The sequence below is a fragment of the Lissotriton vulgaris genome, chromosome 1_1 (genome assembly GCF_964263255.1).
Source record: "Lissotriton vulgaris chromosome 1_1, aLisVul1.2, whole genome shotgun sequence".
NCBI lineage: Eukaryota > Metazoa > Chordata > Amphibia > Caudata > Salamandridae > Lissotriton > Lissotriton vulgaris.
This window is the reverse complement of record NC_141685.1, coordinates 1,983,902,553-1,983,923,628: the sequence shown is the minus strand read 5'-3', so window position 1 is coordinate 1,983,923,628 and position 21,076 is coordinate 1,983,902,553. Positions and strand designations below refer to the sequence as shown.

The window sequence follows — 21,076 nt, the reverse complement described above, 5'->3', positions numbered from 1 at the left end:
CAGATGACTGGCAGGATGGACTGGAACGTGAAAATAAGCGTCTTACAAGTCCAGAGAAGCCAAAAAATCACCCTCCTGGATTAGGGGAATGATGGACTGTAAGGTGACCATATGAAAATAGTCCAGAGATTCATAATCGGGCGTAAGGATCCCATCTGCTCTTGGGACCAGAAACAGATGGGAATGGAGCACCAAGTCCACTTCTTCCACTGGAACCAGTACAACAGCCCCCTTTGACAACAACTTGGCGATGCCGGACAACATGGCAGACCGCCTCACGGGATCTCTTAACAACGGGGTAACTTGAAAGTAATCCAGAGGAGGAGGGCCCCGAAAGGGAATCTGTCAACCCAACCTGATGACAGACAAGACCCACTGGTTGGAAATCAGAGCAGACCAACAGTCCAGAAAGAAAAGGAGCTGAGCCCCCACAATGGGCATAGTCACTTGTGTCCTGCACCAGAGGTACTTCTGCAGCTGTTGCTGGGGCTGGGATTTATAGTGGAATGCGGCCCCTGAATACAGGCCCGACCATGAAAGGATTGAGAAGACAAAGCCCCCTGAAAACCCTGCTTATGAAAAAAGGACTTCTTCTAAGGCACAGGCTGAAAAGGCTTCAACATTTTCTTCTCCGCAGAGAGCTGCACCATCACATTTGCAGCGTCCCCAAAGATACGTGCACCCTCAAAAGGCAGTTTATGGACAAACGCCTTTTGAGCAGCCTCAAGACACCAAGACTTGGTCCAGAGTGACCTCCTACCAGTCACCACCATCCGGCAGCTGAGGAGAAGGCCCACAAGGAATCAAAAGTCACATCCGAGGGGAATTGCACAAGACCTCCATCTGAGCCAAGACAGGAGTAGGGTCCCCTTGATCCTGCAAACAGTCAAACAACTTACTTAAAAGGGCCTGCGAGGCATAGGCTGACTAGGTGCTAGCATTGACCCCAAAATGAGAAGCTGCTTAAGTATGCTTGAGAGAAGACTCCACCTTCTGCTCCACTTGGTCCGTCAGGAACGCTTCCTCCAATGACAAAGAGGAAGAAGAAGCAAACCCATAGAGGACAAAAGAGAATTGACTTTGGGAACCGCTGGAAACAGGGCGTCAAAGTTCACCAGGCGATACCGCTTCCCCAGAAAGCGAGGGATACCATGCTTTTTAACCTCAAGCTATTTATTAGTCAGTATATCCTTCAGGACATCATGGAAGGGGAGGTCATCCACCACAGAGGAACTATAGAGGGAGTAAACCCCATCATCAGACCTTGATGTAGGGTCAAAACGAAGCACCTCCCAAATATGGACCAGCATGTTCAAAAAACCTTCTCCTGGACCTACTTTCCCTTAGGGGGATTGTCCTTGTCTTCCTCCTCATCCTTAGAACTCTTTGCCGCTGGCTCCAGCAGCGCAGACTGGACAGCATAATTGATCAATTCTTGGAAGTCAGCCCTAGAAATCTGCAAAACGTCATCCTCTTGCATGTCCTGGACAAAAATAAAAAACAATTAAATAAATGCTGCTTGGAAACTGCCTTTGCAGCACAACACCAGTGAAGAAGCCCTCTCACTCATGGTGAGCAAAAAGGAGTAAACCCCACAGGAAACTCCCCATACACCAAAAAAAGAAGTGCCCAGCAACTTCCCTTAAATACTGCCCCCAAACACCAAGTCTTGTAACGTGAGACCTGAAAAACCAACAAAAGGGCAGACCTGCAGTCTCCACATACATCAAACATGACCGCGGGGGCCAGACGCTGCTTGCAAACTCCAGCCCTGTGGCCAGGACAACAGAAGAGCTCCCCGCCCCAGCCCAGGACATGTGCGGGATGCGTCCTGACCCCAGAGCAGGAGCTCAGCCGACCGGAGCACCGGTACGGCAGTGCAGAGAAAAAACAACAGCATGAATAAAAACTGGAAAAACAACCTTTTTTAAAATATGGTTACTCAAGGTACCGCAACCATCCCGCAAGAAACCCTGAAATAGAAACAGGAACACGGAGCAGCAGCATTCCGACCGCCATCGGAGCAGAAAAAAAACAGGCATTGTGGTGGGTGGGAGGGGGTTTATGTGACCCTTAGCCGTTGGTTTTCTAGCGTTTTGATTGGCTGGGTGGAGGCAGGCCTGCATCACTTTGTAAGGACTGGGAGGGGAAGGACCCATGAAGGGCTAAAGCTCTGCTTTATTGCCAACTGTGTGGGTGGGCATAGCTTGCTCCTTCGAGTTTAAAAGGATCTCTGTCTTTTTACAAATAACTGTTAAAATGTATTTTTAAAACATATTTCTTTCGATTTCCAGCAATAAAAATAAAAGGAGGTCTTTTGTATTTCATATTAGCATTGCAGGAAGAGCGAACACAAAAGTAACTCTTTCATGTTTATTTAATTGATAACACCAGTGAGGATGATTTAAACAAAACACACATCTCGAGGCATTTGTTTGGTTGGCAAAGGCTAGTCAAACAGCCGAAAGGTGTTCCAGTTTGATACTAGTCCTGCCTCTGCAATAAATCGTATTATTCCAGAGAATTGAGTGCAGACCCCTTCTTATTGGAGAAAGGACGTTTTTGTATTTAAAAAAGCGTGTTGTGGGATCGCCTTATACCTGCACCACTGGCGATTTGGTTGCCCTCAGAGAATCCACAAGACCGGGAATGCATGCATATATACAAATATATATATATACTGCAAGTGTTCTTTTGAATGTTAGTGTTAGAGTACAAATTCTGCATAGAAGTCTGTTGATACGGTCACTGTGTTGCTAATCAGAGTAGTCAAACAAAATGTAAATCTTTTACAAGCATTTTCAAGCAAACATCATTCATGTTGTTGATTTTATTGTGCAGGTTTTAATCTGCTTTATAAAAAATACCAGAGCCTTTACAGTTAAGACATTGATGACGTTGATGATGGGGTCCTTCCTAATCACAAAAGAGAATTCTGTGTTTCCTGGGTCTCTAAAGAGATAAAATGCACTGGGGATAAAGGGCCATATGTATCAAGCCTTTTGCGATTCGTTAAGGCCGAAATTTGCGAATCGCAAACGGCCTTTTTACCGATATTCTAATGTATGAAAAAAGAGCAGAATAAGGAATTGCAAAAAATTGCGATTTCTTATTTTGCCTAAGCATTTAAGGAATCACAAATTTGCGATTCCTTAAATGCTATGTATGAAGCTTTTCCAAATTGCGATTTCAGGTTTAGAAATCGCAAATTACCACCAACTTGTAGTTGGTGGTAATTTGCGATTTCTTGTAAATATGCACAATTGTGCATGTGTGAGGGTGGCATATGATGCACATACATGCCCATTGGGCATGTATGTGCGCCATATGCACACACATGTAATTTACAGGGGTGCAGCAGGGTGTCCTTGAGACACCCCTGCACCCTTGAAATAATTCTCAAATTGCGATTAGCAAATTGCGAATGCGCAATTTGAGAATTATTTCACAATCATTCCTATGGGCCTCCTGGCCCATAGGAATGCTTTGGAAATTATTCCTTAATTGCAAATTCGCAAAATGCGAATTCGCAAATAAGGAAGATTAAGGAATTGCTAAAAAAAAGCGAATTTCTTCATACATACCATTTTGCGATTCCTAAATAGCGATTCCTTAAAAATCGCTATTTAGGAATCGCAAAAGGGTTTGTTGATACATATGGCCCAAAATGCAGATGGCACATGGCAGTCATTTGTTGATGACTTAATTTTGGTGTATACATATTTCTGAATGGACAGTAGGACCAGGTATACTTAATCCATTTCAGTGAATGCTTAGGGTCCCAAAAGTGTAGGTTTTATGCTTACTTTGATAGAACTGGATTGATCAGAATACAGTTGACTTGCAGAATTGTTCACCACAGATCATATAAGGTATGTATTTAAGTCTGCTTTCACAGTTAAGAATGGTAGGGTTGGTCAACATAAACTTTTTCTACACTGTCACGCTGGACGAGTATAACAAAAAATGAAATTACACTATTCCGCTTCACTTCAAAATAGTCATACAGACTATGCATACCTATACAAATCAAGTAAAAATACTCAACCATGAGAGTTAAAATGTGGCCGCTAGTTAAGGATGCAGTTATGAGAAACAAGGGAACCCGAAGGTAGTACACTAGGGACCTTGGGCGTTAACTTATTACAAAAAACAGTGGACCCTAGTAGTTTGGGGGATCAAGATAATTTTTTAATGTGGCTAGTTTTTTGGTTGCTGCTATACGTGCAAAGAACTTAAGATGTTTAAATAATGGTGTTGTTATGGATATTCTGTGCTCATGATCACTTCTACTGATTCTTCTGTCTACCTCATGTTTTTAAAGTATGTCTTTTGATAAAATTGTAAATAGATTGTTAATGTTGATTTTTTTTTTTTAAATAATGTTTTTATGGCGTATTTAAACAGCATAATGAATGGAATTTTTGTATGTTTATGTGTACTTTGTATGATTTTAATTAATCAAATAAAGTGGTATTGACTTGAGATAAGAATAGACACAAACTGAATAGTATTTATGTCCTTTGTCCAGCCGAACAGGAATTTATTTAGCGATGCACAAAATCAGAAAGTAATGTCAAGGGGGCACAGCCCTTGACCTACAGTGTACAAGACAAAACAACAAATATAGGCAAGAACGAGCAAATCGGTCTGTATACTTATAATCAGTGAACAGACTTGATTATAGTTTGAGTGACCATTGTACATAGCATTCACAAGCATATTCAGTACATATGATCCTATTGTATCGACGACGTTTCAATGCCGAAAAACAAGATAAATGACATCATCTTCAGGACAAATATATAAATCATGTTTTTCTTGGAATTATCAACAGTTGCCTTTCATGCAAGGCTGATCCTTAAGGCGGGGAAGATAAGTTCAGGTCGAGCGGAGTGGTTCAATTAAGACCATCGGTAGCGCGTTAGTGTCAGGATATCCCACGTGTTTGTCGGGGAGATCTTCCAGATCACGGCTCGAGTTGTACCGGTTGCAGGATCGCAGGAAGCGGCACTGTCCCACGAATCCACAAGACCTTGGCTGAAGGAAGATCCTTCTCCTACCTCACGTCACAGCGAAGACCTAGAACCCTCTGCCTCTGCATCTCAGCCAATCACAGTGACCGCCTTAATTTAGGAAGGACCTCAAGACCTGACTTTTCAACTGAACTGCAGAACCCCCACTACCTCGCTTTGTCATGTTTTACAAAAGCCCTGATTGACTGATTGATTGAGTTACGTTTGTAGCAGAGTACCCTGTCTGCCAATCTCTAAGGAATGTTTTTTGGTCATATCTGTGTGCAAGTCAAGAAAGATCGCAGTCCTATCCATACCAAATAAAAACATGGCATGGATAATGATTCAAATTCTCAATTTGCATGTACATACACCAATTCTAATTTTCCATATATTTCCGTACTGCTAGGCAGTAAGGTTAGATTTTAAATTTAGAATTGGAAGCTAAAAATTAAGGGGCCGATTATGATGGCGGACGGACCTGAGTCTGTCCGCCACCATAGAGTAGGAGGGACCGTCCGCAGCAGCGGTCCCTCCGTCCAAATTAGGATGTGACCACCACCCTGGTGGTCACATCCTGTATCTTTAACATTGCGGCGGGTGCTGCTTGAAGCAGCACCCGCCGCAATGTTAAAAATGTAAGTTGTGCATGTAAGTTGTAAATGTAAGTTGTGCATTTGCATGCACAAAGCGGCAGGCACCGCGCGGTGCCTGCTGCTTTGTTCACGCAAATGCAGGGGGGAACCATAGGTACCCCCCATGTGCATCCCCCACCCCCCTTCACCCAGGGGGCCCAGCAAAAAAGAAATAAATAAAAATGTAAACTCTCCAACTCTTCCATTATTTTTTTATATATTTTTGTCTGTGTATGAAATACAATATATTTAATAATTTATCCATTTGTTTAATCCAAACTTGTTTCTGTAGTGTTGTGTATTTTTTAAGTTTAAGTCATAGAAATAGCTTAAGCGGGGTCCCTTGTGTTCAGTAGTCATTTATTTGGGGAGTCTAGAAGTCAAAAGGTTAAGAACAGCTGCACTAGGGAATTTCACACTGCTCTGAAAGAGGCACATATTTTGAATGTCTTTCAAAGTCTTCCGTGCTGTTGCTTGCGATGTCAATGCTTTGACCTAGAAACAATCTGCTCTTTTGTTAAGCACAACACATCAAAGAAGTTCTCCTGTAGATTTGAGTAAAATATAATTTTGTGAGGAGTGGAATTAAAGCCTACCCTGGAGATGAAGTGTACACTAGAGGCTTGTGATCCGTTAGGAGGGCACATTTGTTACCCCCAACTGAAATGCCTGAAATCTTATGTGGCACTAACACACGTTAGCTCAATGACAGGATACTGTCAATCAGTCACATTTTGGGTTCTCAATGGCATATGGCACTGGATGTTCATTACCTACAGATTCCTGAGATAGTGCAACTCCCAAACTGAAGTCACTTGTGTCAACAGTGATGATTCTTCATAATGCCCCAAAGTGAAAGGTTTTAAGATATATACTGTAACAATTTCATTATCAAAATGCTTCTGGTCTTTTCCTGATCCAAACAAATTCCTCTCCTTTACGTAAGAGCTTTCTCAAGACAGATACAGTGAAGGCCAGGAGGACAAAAGGTAATTTTTCTCTACAGTTCTATTACATCATGCAGTAGAACACATATCCCATTGAACTTTATGAAGAAGCAAAATGGCAGACACCATCTAAATGATTCAGAAAAGGGGGTGGTGATGAACAGAGTGTCTGAATTAAGCAGACCACTCTTACCCAGTCCAAAGATCAGGGCTTGATCCATCACCGTTTTTTAGCTCACTGCACCATCCCAGCTCAGAACTTGGCTATATGCAAATTAGTCTGACCCTGGCCCAGTGCATCATGGGAACAGGGCAGACCAAACTACCAAGCCAAATCTTATACTGGGAAGGAAACAAGCTACCGGGGACCGGTTTCTGGCATTTCAGCCGTCTTCGGCCCGGCTTGCTTGAATCCTGATGGTGCAATGAGCTAGGGACTCACATCTGAGTATACCCTTCCACGCTTATGATGGACAAAAATGATTCAGAAAAGGGGGTGGTGATGAACAGAGTGTCTGAATTAAGCAGACCACTCTTACCCAGTCCAAAGATCAGGGCTTGATACATCACCGTTTTTTAGCTCACTGCACCATCCCAGCTCAGAACTTGGCTATATGCAAATTAGTCTGACCCTGGCCCAGTGCATCATGGGATTCGGCCCGGCTTGCTTGAATCCTGATGGTGCAATGACCTAGGGACTCACATCTGAGTATACCCTTCCATGCTCATTGCACCATCAGGATTCAAGCAAGCCGGGCAGAAGACGGCTGAAATGCCAGAAACCGGTCCCCGGAAGCTTGTTTCCTTCCCAGTAAAAGAATTGGCTTGGTAGTTTGGTCTGCCCTGTTCCCATGATGCACTGGGCCAGGGACAGACTAATTTGCAAGTAGCCAGGTTCTGAGCTGGGATGGTGCAGTGAGCTAAAAAACGGTGATGGATCAAGCCATGATCTGTTGACTGGGTACGAGTGTTCTGCTTAATTCAGATACTCTGTCCATCACCACCCCCTTTTCTGAACCATCTAAATGAGGCATGAAATTTTGGGTTACTGAGGCATTTCCACAGTATAGCAATGAAAGACATCGAAAAAGCACTGGCGTAACGAAACTCGAGGGGGCCTCCCTGCAAAGCACGTTGAGGGCCCCCCTCTGGGCTCAATCGAGAGCTCTGAAGCCGGAGTGTGTGTTGAAGGGGCTCCCTGGAGCTTGGGGTCCCCCTACACAGCAGGGGCTGCAGGCCTGTGTTACGCCCCTGTGATGAAGCAGGCCCACCCCGGGTTGGACCTCTTGACATTTGTTACTCAAGGAGGGTGGGAGGAGTCAGATTCGGAACAAGAATGAGTGTTCTTCAGCATGAGATGGTATAGTCTGGCTCATGACAATCTGAGTACAGCAAGCCACCACTATCTATCTGACAGGGTCTATCAAGGTCAGCAGTAGAGATGTTCTGTTTTCAGCCAGGCAGGTAAAGTCCACACTGTTGAAGGCAGGAGAAAGCAAAGAGGATTGTGTGTGCGTTAAGTCCTTCCACAACAGGGGGCAATCATCTGGCAGCCCTCTCTGTGGCTCAAGGACCCCAACCTCTTTATGGAAAATAGGTGTTTAAAACTGATAACTCATAAGTAGGACATCGTACAAAAAATGCAGAAACACTATACATCACAACTTTACACGTTTACAACTAACTGACAAATGTTTCACAAAGAAACTCTTGCACCTGATCATTCATCAAGTCCAGAGAGGCACTGTTGGGAAGGAGCGGTCGAGATTGAAAGAGTGAATATACCATCAATCTCTAAATCTTTGGTATGTGCCTCTGCTGACTAGAGTGAACATGCTCTATGTATATGTTGAAACCTTGCCTACAGTATGTTTGGTCTGTGTTCCTCTGGAAAGCTTGCAGTGATTTTTTTGTGACATACATATTCTGATCATGAGGACATGTGTGTAGAGTATGTTCATACTGCACTTGTAAAATGTGTGTTAGTGAAGGTAGATAAAAGCCCTTGCCTACAAAATGGACTTAAAATAAATGGCTATGCTAATGATTTGTTTGTAAGCATTGCTTCTCGTGTGTTTTGCAATGGCAGCGTTCACTATAAAAAGACATGTTTTTCCCTTAAGGTGCATAACAACTTGGCGCTCCAATAAGGACCTTTATGAACCACTGACATTCTGTGGACAGGCACATTTTATTTACACTGTGAACATGACTCTCTACTTAGCTTGCACATGAATCAAAGTTTGACGCAGATGAAGAGAGCATTGCTTAATCAAGCGCAGCTGGCAGAAACTTGTGTCTGGCTTATTCAGATTTTATTCAGAAAAGATGGGCCTAATGGTTTCAATTACTCTCTCACGTCAAGCTTGTGTCGATGTGAAAGAAACGTATAAAGTACTACATCAAAAATTCTTTGTTGATCTGCTTGTACACACATCTTCATTGACTAGGCGTGAATATGAACTTAGTACTGAAAACACAATAATCTGAGAACTTTGTGTTTACTATAGAACTGTCCTTAATATAATAGTATACTGACACACATTTACATGTACACACATTTACATGTACACATACCTTTTGAGGTCTTCCATATTTTTGCTCCACGTTGCACAAGTTACATCAAATCTTGTTTTAGACAAACTTCCTCTGTAACTGTTGCCAATGCCACGATAGCATTCTAATGAAAAAAACAAAAAGCACAAAATAAAATATGACAAAAACTTTTTCTTGAATACATACGATTTAGTGAGTGAACGCAATATACACAGCGCATTTTTGCACAGAATGAAACAGATAGTAAACAAATGCAACTAAGATGTCGAAAGTAAATCAGTGTCAGAAAGTTTATTTAGTGTGGTTTGTTAACCATTCTCTCCAAATGCTTAAGGAACGCTATGTGCTGTGATTTAAGTGTTGTTAAAAAAATCTGGAATCATGCCAACCACAGTAAATGTCTCTTGTTTGAAGTTATTTTTGAATAAGTCATTGCACAGTGAATTATCTTTTTTAGGGCGAGCCTGCACAGCACATGGGCTGCTCTGCAAAGCATACTGTATTCAAATATGGCCTCGAAGCTCCGCCCACTCCCCTCCCATCTTTTCGATTCGCTCCCTTCTAAATGGTTTGCTTCTGATTTGTTAATAGGCTTTTTAGTCCCTCCTTAGTAACGCCTTGTCTACATTTCTAACCTTCCATGAGGACTGGACTTTTTACTTTTGTGGTTATACGGTGTGTTTATTTAGTCTGCGAGCACTATTTTCTTTAATTATTTTGTCCTACTGAAGACAAGTCATGCTTTCCTATGCGAGGCACCTTCAGGTTCGAGAACGGCAGCCGCTCATTTCTTATGTTATGTACGGCTACCGAAATTAACACAAACTCACTAATAGAGCCTGATGCTCGCAGTGTCTCATCTCCGTCCCTCTCATGTTGTTCCTGCTTACATTTCAAGTGCTTTACTTAATTTTGTTTTTAACAGCAGTCCACGTGGCCCCAGAGGGCTCCGGACATGCTGCAATACTGGTCTCATTATTTCCCCCCCCTCACCCCGTCCTTGCATAAATGTGGCAGTCATCCACTATTGTTTGGTGTTGCATACCAGCGCGGCAGCTGCCTCCTGCTCACCCCTACTCCCTACTGTTTGGTATTTGAAGGCATTGTGAAAGTTAGGAGAAAAGAAAACTATAATTATGCACTGCTATAACTAAGATGTTCACTACTAACATCTTAATTGGAGAAGTGCATAACTATGGTTTTATTTTCTGCTTTCACTGGTTCCATCCTCGTGAAAACATTGCAGCGTGCAGGTGGTGCATTACCAGCATTTGCAATGTAATAGGTATTGCATTTGCAAGAGTTTAAGTTCTTGGCATTGTAAATGACAATGTCTTTAATGTATCTGTTTTAAAAGAAAACATTAAAAAAGGTATTGTCATTTACAATGCCAATAGCAGAAACCTTCGCAAAATGCGAGACCTATTGCATTGCAAATGCTTGTTAAATACTGCCATCATTCTGTGTCCAACAGGCAAACAATTGTTAAAATTCTTTAGAGCCATTTATTTAATAGTACTATGAGGCTGCAAACAACAATAAAGGATTCCCCGTTCACTGATGATGAACACAGGGGAAAGAGGGCTTGAAAATTTACAAGTAATATATTTGAATTCCAGTAGCTAAACTTACCACAAAAGCGATGTCTGCAGCATTCTAGAGATTTGGACATAATTGCTCTTGTAGTGGTTAAACCAATAATTTTCTAGGTTTCCTTAATCATAATGCTAAATGTATTTGAGGAAATTACGTCATCTGCTAAACACATTGTCTTTGAGGTAAATTCTTTTGAATAAGTAGTAATTGGCTTTCGGTTACAACAGTGTTTTACTAAGTCACAGCTCACAATACGTTCTTTTAAAAACACATTGATAACCAATAGAAAGTTGGTCACTGATTTCAATGTATCTTTTGCTTTTTATTTATTTATGCTTTAATTTGATGTATTTATGAGGTTTTTCTATTGAGCGTAGAAGGCACAAGAGGTCACTATACACAGTGGGACAAAATGAATTGTAAAGATATGCAAGCATTAAATAAATTGCATCTGTCAGATTTTTAAATACTTTGATACAATACTACAGTTTAATTTAGTAAAAACCTTTGTATAAACAATTATGTAGATGACTAAGGCTGCCATCGACCAAGTAATGTAGTTAGCTTCAGAAGGTCTCTAATCAAATTACGGAAAAGTCACGGAGCAAACGTAGTTCCTTCCTCACACACATGACAGATATTGTGTCCACCATATAACAAGTGGGTTACATCCAATGTCACTTGGAATACGGTGGAGGGAATATCCACCATGTTTGTGACAGAGTAACCCACCCGTGGAATTCTTTAACTATACTTTAAAAATTATTTGTGGTTATTACAAGTGCAATTTATACCATCACTCAAAAAAACAAATTCGCTAGGCATTCCTACTTTAGACACTGTATATGAAACCTGGTCAGATTATCTGTGAAGATGTACATGTTGCTCAAGGAATGTGAGAGGAAAACTACCTTCAACCACATCTAAAAGGGTCCAAGGTTTGCTCTGGACAATTACTAGAATAGAACCATTACACCAGGCAGGTAAACTACAGCACCAATTTTATCTATTGTTTACTATACACACACAATGGCGTTTTTATCTGACAAGATTTCTATTAAATACACTGCACTTTCTAGTTGCCTTCCCGAAGCAAGGAGGTTGGTGTGAGAGGCTACCTCCATGCCCATGTGATAATGAAGCCCAACAATGCACTTTGCACTTTGTTCTCTTTTGCACTCTCTATAAGACTCCAAGAGACCGATTTATTAAACCCATTCTAAGGGAAATCAGACCTTGTAATTTTAAAGAAGTTTTTGAGCATTTAAGATCATTACACACTGCTGCTATATGTAGCACTATGATTAGCTTCATTAGACTGGCACTTATAATTAGGAATCGTTATTGATAATATGATTTTTGTTTTTACACCTTGTGTTTTAAATTGAAAGAAATTGAAAATCATGAAATTTATATTTTATATGAATATATTTTTTGTTTATCTGTTTTTCGCTTTGCAGCTATCTTGCAAAAAACAAGTGGGTTGGCGTGAGAGGTTAATACACTGATATATACGATGCTGTAGTTTGACAATCTACAGTACATTTTATTTTGGTCTCTTTAGTTGACAGAATATGTAAATATGCAACTAAAAGTTTGCAAAATTAGGTTGGATAGTGTGAGAGGCTAACCAACTTATATATGTGATATTGTAACTTAAAATTGCACGTGGGTCCATGCTCTCCATACCACTTGAGTCAAGCTATCCTGGCTGATGAGGGTGAAACCCTGAAACCAGTCCTAGGATGCTTGTTTCCAGTCCAGGGAGGACCTGGACTGGCAGTTCGGGCTGGATTGTTCCCATGAGGCACAGAGTCAAGATTGATTTGCATATGGCTGCGGTCAAACTGGAATGGCATGGTGTGCAAAAAAATAATGGATTTAGGCCTAGCTCTCTGTACTGGGGTGAATGTATGACATTGTTCTGCATACTGTCCATCAGTTGTTCTTTTTGCATCTGCAATATATCCATACATTCAAAATTAGATTGTAATCTTACTAAACCTCTATACATTGAGCCCCTCTTTAAATTGCATCCTTTGCTAAAACAGACTTATATACTCTCTCTAAAGGTACCATAGTTAGATGTAAGCCCTCTCAAATAATTCAGAGGGGGAATCACCATTTCAATGCAATTGTTAACACTGAGAAACACGGTTTCTGCTGAAAGGTAAATACAGTTGCAACACATAGCAAGCTTTTGTCTGTCTCTGCACAAGACTCACTTCAGAAAGGAATTTATATTAAAATTGATGCAGAAATCGATTTTTGAGAAGCAAAATCCTCCCAAAGTAGGACCTTGCTGAAATTGGAGCTACTGTCATGGAACCAAAGTCCGGATACCTGAAACAGGTTGGTTCCCACTGGCTCTCTGGTGCTTTGGAGATTTTTCACAAAAGCTCTGGAAGAAATATTTCTAACATTTCCTTTCTTTCTTCTGGTGCCCAGCCTACAAGGGGAAGGCACTTAAAGACTCCCAATGTGTAAAGCAGAAGCCAACAGCAAAGAGCAGTCTGGGTCCAGTTGCTACTGGTTAGCTGTGCATTTACGGGAAAAGACCTCTTGAAGTTTGTTGTGTGCCAGTGGAACATGACAGGCCAGGCCAGGGGACCCTTGTAGTCTAATTCATTGTCCTGGGTACAAGACAGAGTCTTTCAGGGCTCCTCCAAGGTCACAGATAGCAGGTCTAGGTCTATTCTGATCGTCCACAGATCCATAAAGTGTTCTAAGGACGGTGCCTTGTGGTGCAACATATCTGCCTGACACCAGCAAGAGGGTGAGGGTGAGGTGACTCCTAGGCACTACGCAACCAAGGGGGTAAAAGATGCCAGTGGCAACACTACCTACTTTTTCAGCAGCCCCTGTTCGCCCTACTGCAAACAATCTGCTGTGCCTCTCACTCCTAGCATTCCAGTTGGAGAAAACTGTCTCCCCTTGTGCAAAGACAGAGTGAACAGTTGCCTCCTCTGTTGACACTTGAACCTTCGTCTGGGAGTAGCTTTCCTCACATTGGGTTTGGTGCCAGCCTGGCTAGGGGGACAAAGGCTGGGGACTTTCCAGGTGTCACCTTGCATTTTCTTGTGTCAGGACAGTTAACTTTGAAGTTAATTATGTTCCTCAGCCCACCCCAACTAGTCCTTCTTTCAGGGCAAGAGAAACACCTTCCTATTCCCAGGCCATTGTCCCTGCTCTGGGAGCAGTTTTCACACATCTTTCATACATCACTTAGCAAAGTACAGGCTGAGCAATGGCTGGAAAGCTAAAGCAAACTAGCCTCCACAGCTTAAGGAGGATAAAGGTAACTTTCTAAACGTTACATTTCAAATATAGTTAATAAACAGCTGACTTCACTAATGGATTGAGGTTTTATTAAATATAAAAATAAGTCTTCAAATAAAGTCTGTAGCTGGTACAGGTGAACAGTTATAGATTAAAGTTCATTATGTATACTTTGACTTTTGCTATGTTCCTGTGTCAAATTGACCAGTGACACCATGTCGTTTTGGGCCTAGCCACTGAAGAAAAATGACATTTCTGATGTTACACATGTTCTACTCTTAAATATTATGCATCCTACATTGTGGGCAGCAAAGTATGCTTGGGGAAACTCATTTAAAATTTAAAATCAGGTTTAATACATGTGAAAAGAGTAAATTTGACACATGTGTGCAGGAGGGTTCAAGATGCTGCTTTTAGGCTACATAACATGTCCTGAAGCCATGTTTTCCAGGCTCACTCTCTGGATGGCACAATGAGTGATTCAGTCGCTTTGGTATTTAACGTCCAGACCCAGGTTACACTTTATGTACCATATACTAAGGATTTATAAGCAAGTAAAATAAGTCAACTAGAGATAATCCAATGCAACTATGTTAAGGAGGGAGCATTGGTACTTTACACCTGTTTAGTAGGGGTATCAATGCACAGAGTTCAAAGTACAGCAAAAATAGGGACCTGAAAAAGGCAATAAATATGGTGTGACCACTCAGAAAAGGCAGATTTCCTATACCAGCCATAATCCTTCTGAATATACATGTAGGGAGAACAAAAGAGTCACATTTTCCTTCTAGTTTAATTTCTTATTTTTAAAGTGTGATAAAAAATTACCTTGTTTATTAGAGGCTGCGCATTTTTGTATTTGTGAACAGTATCCTGTTCTAATAAGTGGGTCTGTTGTAAAACACCACGGTGACTCTGCTCCATCTGGATTTCGACAGTAGTTTTCTCTTAAATCCCTGCAAATGCATAAGTATAAATATTTGCTGATCAATTTTCAATTGTACTATGAAAATACAGGTGATTAAAAACAGTTTAACACAGTGCTACCATATTAACTGTAAAATGTTGTGTTTGTATAACATACCAACAATGCTTTACCATGTTCAACTAATGACCATGTAATATCAATGACAGATCAAGTCAAGTCCATCTATACAAAAGAGAAAGTCACAGATGTGAAGGTTCTAAACTTTGTTTTAGATTAAATAAAGTTCACATTCCCATCAAAAATTAGATTCATATTAATAAAGAGTCTATATGTGTGCATATTTTATATATCCAAATGTAATCCTGAGCATTATGTGAATTAGCATTCTTTCTAGTTATTATTCTAAACTTAGGAATTGTAAATTACTTGTACCTAATTTATCATCGAGATAAAAAAATAACAAACTCACTGTAAGTTTAAAAGACCTATTTCTACAGGACTCATTACTGTTAATTGTGGCTTTTTGTAAAACTACCACCATAATTTCCAGTCAATGATAACCTCCTTTGCAAATTTTCTTGGAATGCCCTCATTTGAATAGTGAGGAAACTTATTGTCACCATTTTAGATGACTATCAGTAATTGCGCTATTTCTATTAGTAAGTCCACAACCTTCCATCTATCTTGAAATAACTTCTTTAAAAAATGTCTACATGACATTTACCATAGAAGCACATTTGTTTTTACCATCTATGTTGTATGTGCTCAAGAGGTATTAATCCAAGAATCAGGACAGAAATAAAACACTTCATAAATGTTTTGTATATCATATTAACTCATAGGTTAAGAACCTGGCAGACAAAACTCTTCAATTGTTCTCCCCTATTTTATCTTCACAGTGTCAACTTTGGTGACTTTCTCTCTGCCACTGAAGAAATACTTTCTTCAATGGAAAAAGATAAAATTAAATAAAAAATCTGGGCTGCTGATTTGGGAACAGAGCATTAGGAATTTGATTCTACTGTTATATTGAAAAGTAAATGATTTATGCTTAGTGGAATGAAGATATGTTTTTAGTATGAAGGTATATTAAGTAACATGTGTTTACATTTTATCAATTTATCAATAACTGACCAGTAATCTTTCTTACTGCTATTCCTACTTATCCTCATCCCAAGCATTATTTCGAGATGCCTCCTTTGGATAGGAAAAAAAGAACAGGAGAGTTGTGAAAGGTGCTGTGCTAAATCCAGCTTGTCACAATAAATATATCAATCTCAGCCTTCTTCCTATCATATCAAGCTAACATGTAGGTCAGCTATACCCCACATAATGACTTACGGGCGGACAGGTACAACAAGGAATAATTATTTTGTCACAAATTCTGCAGTCTACAATGCACCAGGTAAGAGCTCGACAGCCTCGATCTTGGAATCAGCCCGCTTTTGCGCCCAATATTAAGTATGCAATAATACACTTTCTATACCCAATACCATAGCACTTGCTCATGGATCTTAAACAACATCCCATATCTAGTTTGGGGGTGTGAATTCCACCAGCAATATGTGTAACCATTTTTTGCCTTGATGCAAAATTGTATTTGTGCAGTTTTCGGATTAACAGATTTGTTTACACGTATTTGCATGAGCATCCTTGGGACGTATTTTAAAGTGTCAAAGTGCACAGATTGTTTGTCCTGCTAGCTTTTTAAGGTCTGTAAAATATTAAAGAGATAAACGTGCAGGCATCTACCTCATAAACATCAACCAAAAATTCTTCCCAGGTAAAACCGATTGTTGGCTGTTGAAACAGGTTTCCAGGGGCAGCCAAACTGTGTGATCCTGTGCAGATCTCTTTATATTCCTATATCTCTTTTCCCTTATCTACCAGAAACGTAGCAGCGCTCAGAAGCAGGCATACCGCCAGAATTTAGCGCTGTATAAGACGGATATTTACTACTGTAGGCATAGTGTACAGATGACGTGAAAGCTATTGAACCCTTGACCCTGACCTAGGCAGGTCACCCCCCACACCGCACAGCGCCACCAGCCTGTGCCCGTGTCCCAGCACAGCTGCTGCTGGAAGATCAAGGCCCGCCTCCACCCGTAGGCTACCACCTGCACCTCATCCCTGGTGGCCAGTGGTAGGCCTTAGGTTTGCTCACTGCCACTCGTGCCGCACTTGCCTTGGACTTGTGCCCTCTTTATTGTGCCCGTTTGTCTTGTGCCCCGGTGTTTTTCATTATTTACTTACTGCATCTGCTCTCCCTCATGTGTGTGTTACTGCCATTTCTTGCCGCACCTGCTTGCGCCCTGTGCCCTCTTTACTGTGCCTGTTTTTCTTGTGCCCCGGTGTTTAGCATTATTTACTTACTGCATCTGCGCTCCCTCATGTGTGCTAACTGCTGTTTCTTGCTGCACCTGCTTGCGCCTGTGCCCTCTTTACTGTGCCTGTTTTTCTTGTGCCCCTGGCGTTTAGTATTTTTTGCTTACTGTATCTGCTCTCCCTTCGTCCCTCTGTGCCCGCTCTACCTCTGTTCCCGGTCCTGCTTCCCGATGCTGTGTATCCCGTTGCCCTGGCCCCCAATCCCATTAATTCGCTCCCCCCTCTCAGCTGCTCCACCCTCCCACCTCCCCTTCTTATGGCAGCCGCCGCCCGGTGAAGGGAGGGGCCCTCGGCCCTGGCCCAGGCAGGTCGCCCCCCACACAGCGCAGCGCCAGCAGCCTGTGCCCGTGTTCCAGCCCAGCTGCTGCTGGAAGATTGAGGCCCACCTCCACCCGCAGGCTACCACCTGCGCCTCATCCCCTGTGGCCAGTGGTGGGCCTTAGGTTTGCTCACTGCCGCTCATGCCGCACTTGCCTTGGACTTGTGCCCTCTTTATTGTACCTGTTTTTCTTGTGCCCCGGTGTTTAGCATTATTCACTTACTGCATCTGCTCTCCCTAAGGGGTGTTTACTGCGTTTTTTTGCCGCACCTGCTTGCACCCTGTGCCCTCTTTACTTTGCCTGTTTTTCTTGTGCGCTGGTGTTTAGCATTATTTACTTACTGCATCTGCTCTCCCTCAGGTGTGCTTACTGCCGTTTCTTGCCGCACCTGCTTGCGCCCTGTGTCCCCTTTACTGTGCCTGTTTTTCTCGTGCCCCAGTGTTTAGCATTATTTACTTACTGCATCAGCTCTCCCTCAGGTGTGCTTACTGCTGTTTCTTGCCGCACCTGCTAGGGCCTGTGCCCTCTTTACTAAGCCTGTTTTTCTTGTGCCCCTGATGTTTAGTAGGGTTTGCTTACTGTATCTGCTCTCCCTTCGTCCCTCTGTGCCCGCTCTTCCTCTGTTCCCGGTCCCGCTTCCCGCCGCTGCATCCCCGCCCCCGCTCCCATTCGTTCGCTCCCACTCCCACCTGCTCCTCCCTCCCACCTCCATTCTTATGGCGGCCAATTATGACCGCACAGAGGACGTGCGCAGCGATCGTGCCCAAGGCAAGTCCGTCTGCGCCCATACGCGCATGGACCACGCCCAGTGCCAGAACCCCTGGACCCCAGAGACGGCACGTCGCCCGACTGCACTACGACGCCAGCACCCTCCACACACTCAACCCTGGTCGAGAACACACCTGCTACCGGGCAACCCTGAAGCGCACCCAAGGACCCTTCACCAGCCGGAACTGAAACTTCACCAGTATCCGGCCAGCCAAACTGGCCACTAAGGAACCCAACCACCTAAGATGCATCCACCTCAACACCCGCTCCACTCGCAAACACGCCGTCGAGCTCTGGGACCTCCTTGACTCTACCTCCCCTGATGTCGGCTTCCTGACAGAGACCTGGCTGAACCCTACCTCCACACCTGACATCGCTATTGCCATCCCGGAAGGATACAAGATCACATGCAGGGACAGGAGGAGGAATCGCCATCGTCCATAGGAACACCCTCAGAGTTTCGACCAACACTGACGACACCCTCAGTACCGCCGAACACATACATTTCCAGATCCACACAGATCCCAACACCACCCTCAGAGGAACCCTCATCTACAGACCCCCCGGACCCTGACCACAGTTCAGAGACTCCTTTGCCGACTTTGTCAGCGCGCCCTCGCCTCCACGGACTACATCCTCCTAGGAGACCTGAACTTTTATCTCGAGAACAACAACAACACCAACTCCACCACCCGGCTCGACAAACTCGGACTCAGACAGCTCGTGACAACACCCACCCACTCTGCCGGCCACACGCTCAAACCCATCTTCACTGCAAGCCCCCATGTCTCCTTCAACCGCACCACTGAACCCCACTTGCCGACCACCACTGCATCCACTTCACCTTCAGGAAGCCCACCATGCACCACTGCACCCAACTGCTGCCTCGACAATGCTGGAGCAAAGTCACTGATGACCAGCTCACCACCACCCTCGACCGGAACCCAACCGCTGACTCCACCGACCCCGACACCGCTGCCCGCAACCTCAGACGATGGATTGAAGACTACGCCAACACCCTCACCCCTCTCAAGACACCCACCAACAGCCACACCAGCAAGAAAGCCACCTGGTTCACCGAAGAACTCCAGGCCTCCAAAATGCCAAAAACTGGAGAAGAACTGGCACTGAGAATGATCACCGGACAGCTACACAGCCCACAAGAATGCCACCCGCAGACATCACCAACTCACAAGAGCCGCCAAGAGGGCCTCATTTAAGGACCGCCTAGACAACAATGCACACAATAGCAAGGAGCTCTCCAACCTCAGCTCCAACGCCAATGACATCCCACCTTCGCAAGAACTCTGCGACTCACTGGCTACCTTCTTCCACTGCATGATCACCAACATCCACGACAGCTTCAATGCCACGACCATCCCGACGACCACCGCCCCCACCACCACAAGCACCAACCATCTACTCACCTGGATAAGCTTCAATGACATGGAAACTAGCAAGATCATGAAGACCATCTACTCCGGCTCACCGCCAGACCCATGCTCCACCACATCTTCAACAAAGCCAGCGCATCCATCGCACCCCATCTAAGCAAAGCCATCAACATTTCCTTCGAAACAGCAACCTTCCCGGAAAGCTGGAAACACGCTGAGATCAACGCCTTACTCAAGAAACCAAAGGTGGACCCCAAGGACCTCAAGAACTTCCGGCCCATCTCCCTGCTCCCATTTCTAGTGAAGGTCCCCGAAAAACTCGTCAAAAGACAACAATATCCTGGACCCATCCCAGTTCGGTTTCTGCAGCAACCACAGCCCCAAAACCACCCTCATCACCGCCATAGATGACATCAGGACCCTGCTAGACAACGGAGAAACAGCAGCCCTCATCCTCCTGGACCTGTCAGCTGCCTTCGACACGGTCTGCAACCACACCCTACGCACACACCTACACGACGCAGGAATCCAAGGAAAGGCCCTGGACTGGACCACATCCTTCCTCTCCAGCAGAACTCAGAGCGTCTGCCTCCCCCCTTCCGCTCCAATGCCACCGAGATCATCTGCGGCATACCCCAGGGCTCGTCCCTTTTCAATATCTACATGGCACCGCTCGCCCACGTCGCCCTTCAACACAACCTCAACATCATCTCCTACTCCGATGAACCCTAGCTGATCATCTCCCTCACCAAAGACCCTCACACAGCCAAAACCAACCTCCACGAAGGAATGAAGGCCGTCGCCGACTGAATGAGGAACAGCTGACTGAAGCTGAACTCGGACATGGTGGAGTTCCTCGTCCTTGGGTCCACCCCTTCGGCCTGGGACGGCTCCTGGTGGCCAACCACAGTTGGAACTGCTCCAACACCCACATACCACGCACGCAACCTAGGGGTCATCCTCGACTCCACCCTCACCATGACTAAGAAGGTCAACGCCGTCTCCTCCTGCTTTAGCACCCTCTGAATGCTACATAGGATCTTCAAGTGGATCGCCACTGAAACAAGAAGAACAGTCACCCAGGCCCTCGTCATCGCAGGCTGGACTACAGTAACGCCCTCTATGCAGGAGCATCGGCCAAGCTCCTGAGACGGCTGCAATGCATCCAGAATGCCCAGGGCCGGCTGGCTACTGGGCAATTAGGAATGCTGCTGAGCTGGGGGCTGATTTTGTTAATGGGGACCTGCGTGAGC

The 21,076-nt window shown here is 43.8% G+C and overlaps 1 protein-coding gene across 4 annotated transcripts in view; it reads right to left on the bottom strand.

Moving 5' to 3' along the window:
- Positions 1 to 21,076, bottom strand: part of HGF (hepatocyte growth factor) — a 479,128-nt gene that overhangs the window by 145,033 nt on the left and 313,019 nt on the right. For all 4 annotated transcript variants that reach the window (XM_086919817.1, XM_086919823.1, XM_086919811.1 and 1 more), the window contains exons 9-10: positions 14,857 to 14,984; positions 9,175 to 9,277 (exon numbers count right to left, since the gene is read on the bottom strand). In XM_086919817.1, the coding sequence (XP_086775943.1) occupies positions 9,175 to 9,277; positions 14,857 to 14,984 (231 nt within the window). The remainder of the gene's footprint in view (positions 1 to 9,174; positions 9,278 to 14,856; positions 14,985 to 21,076) is intronic.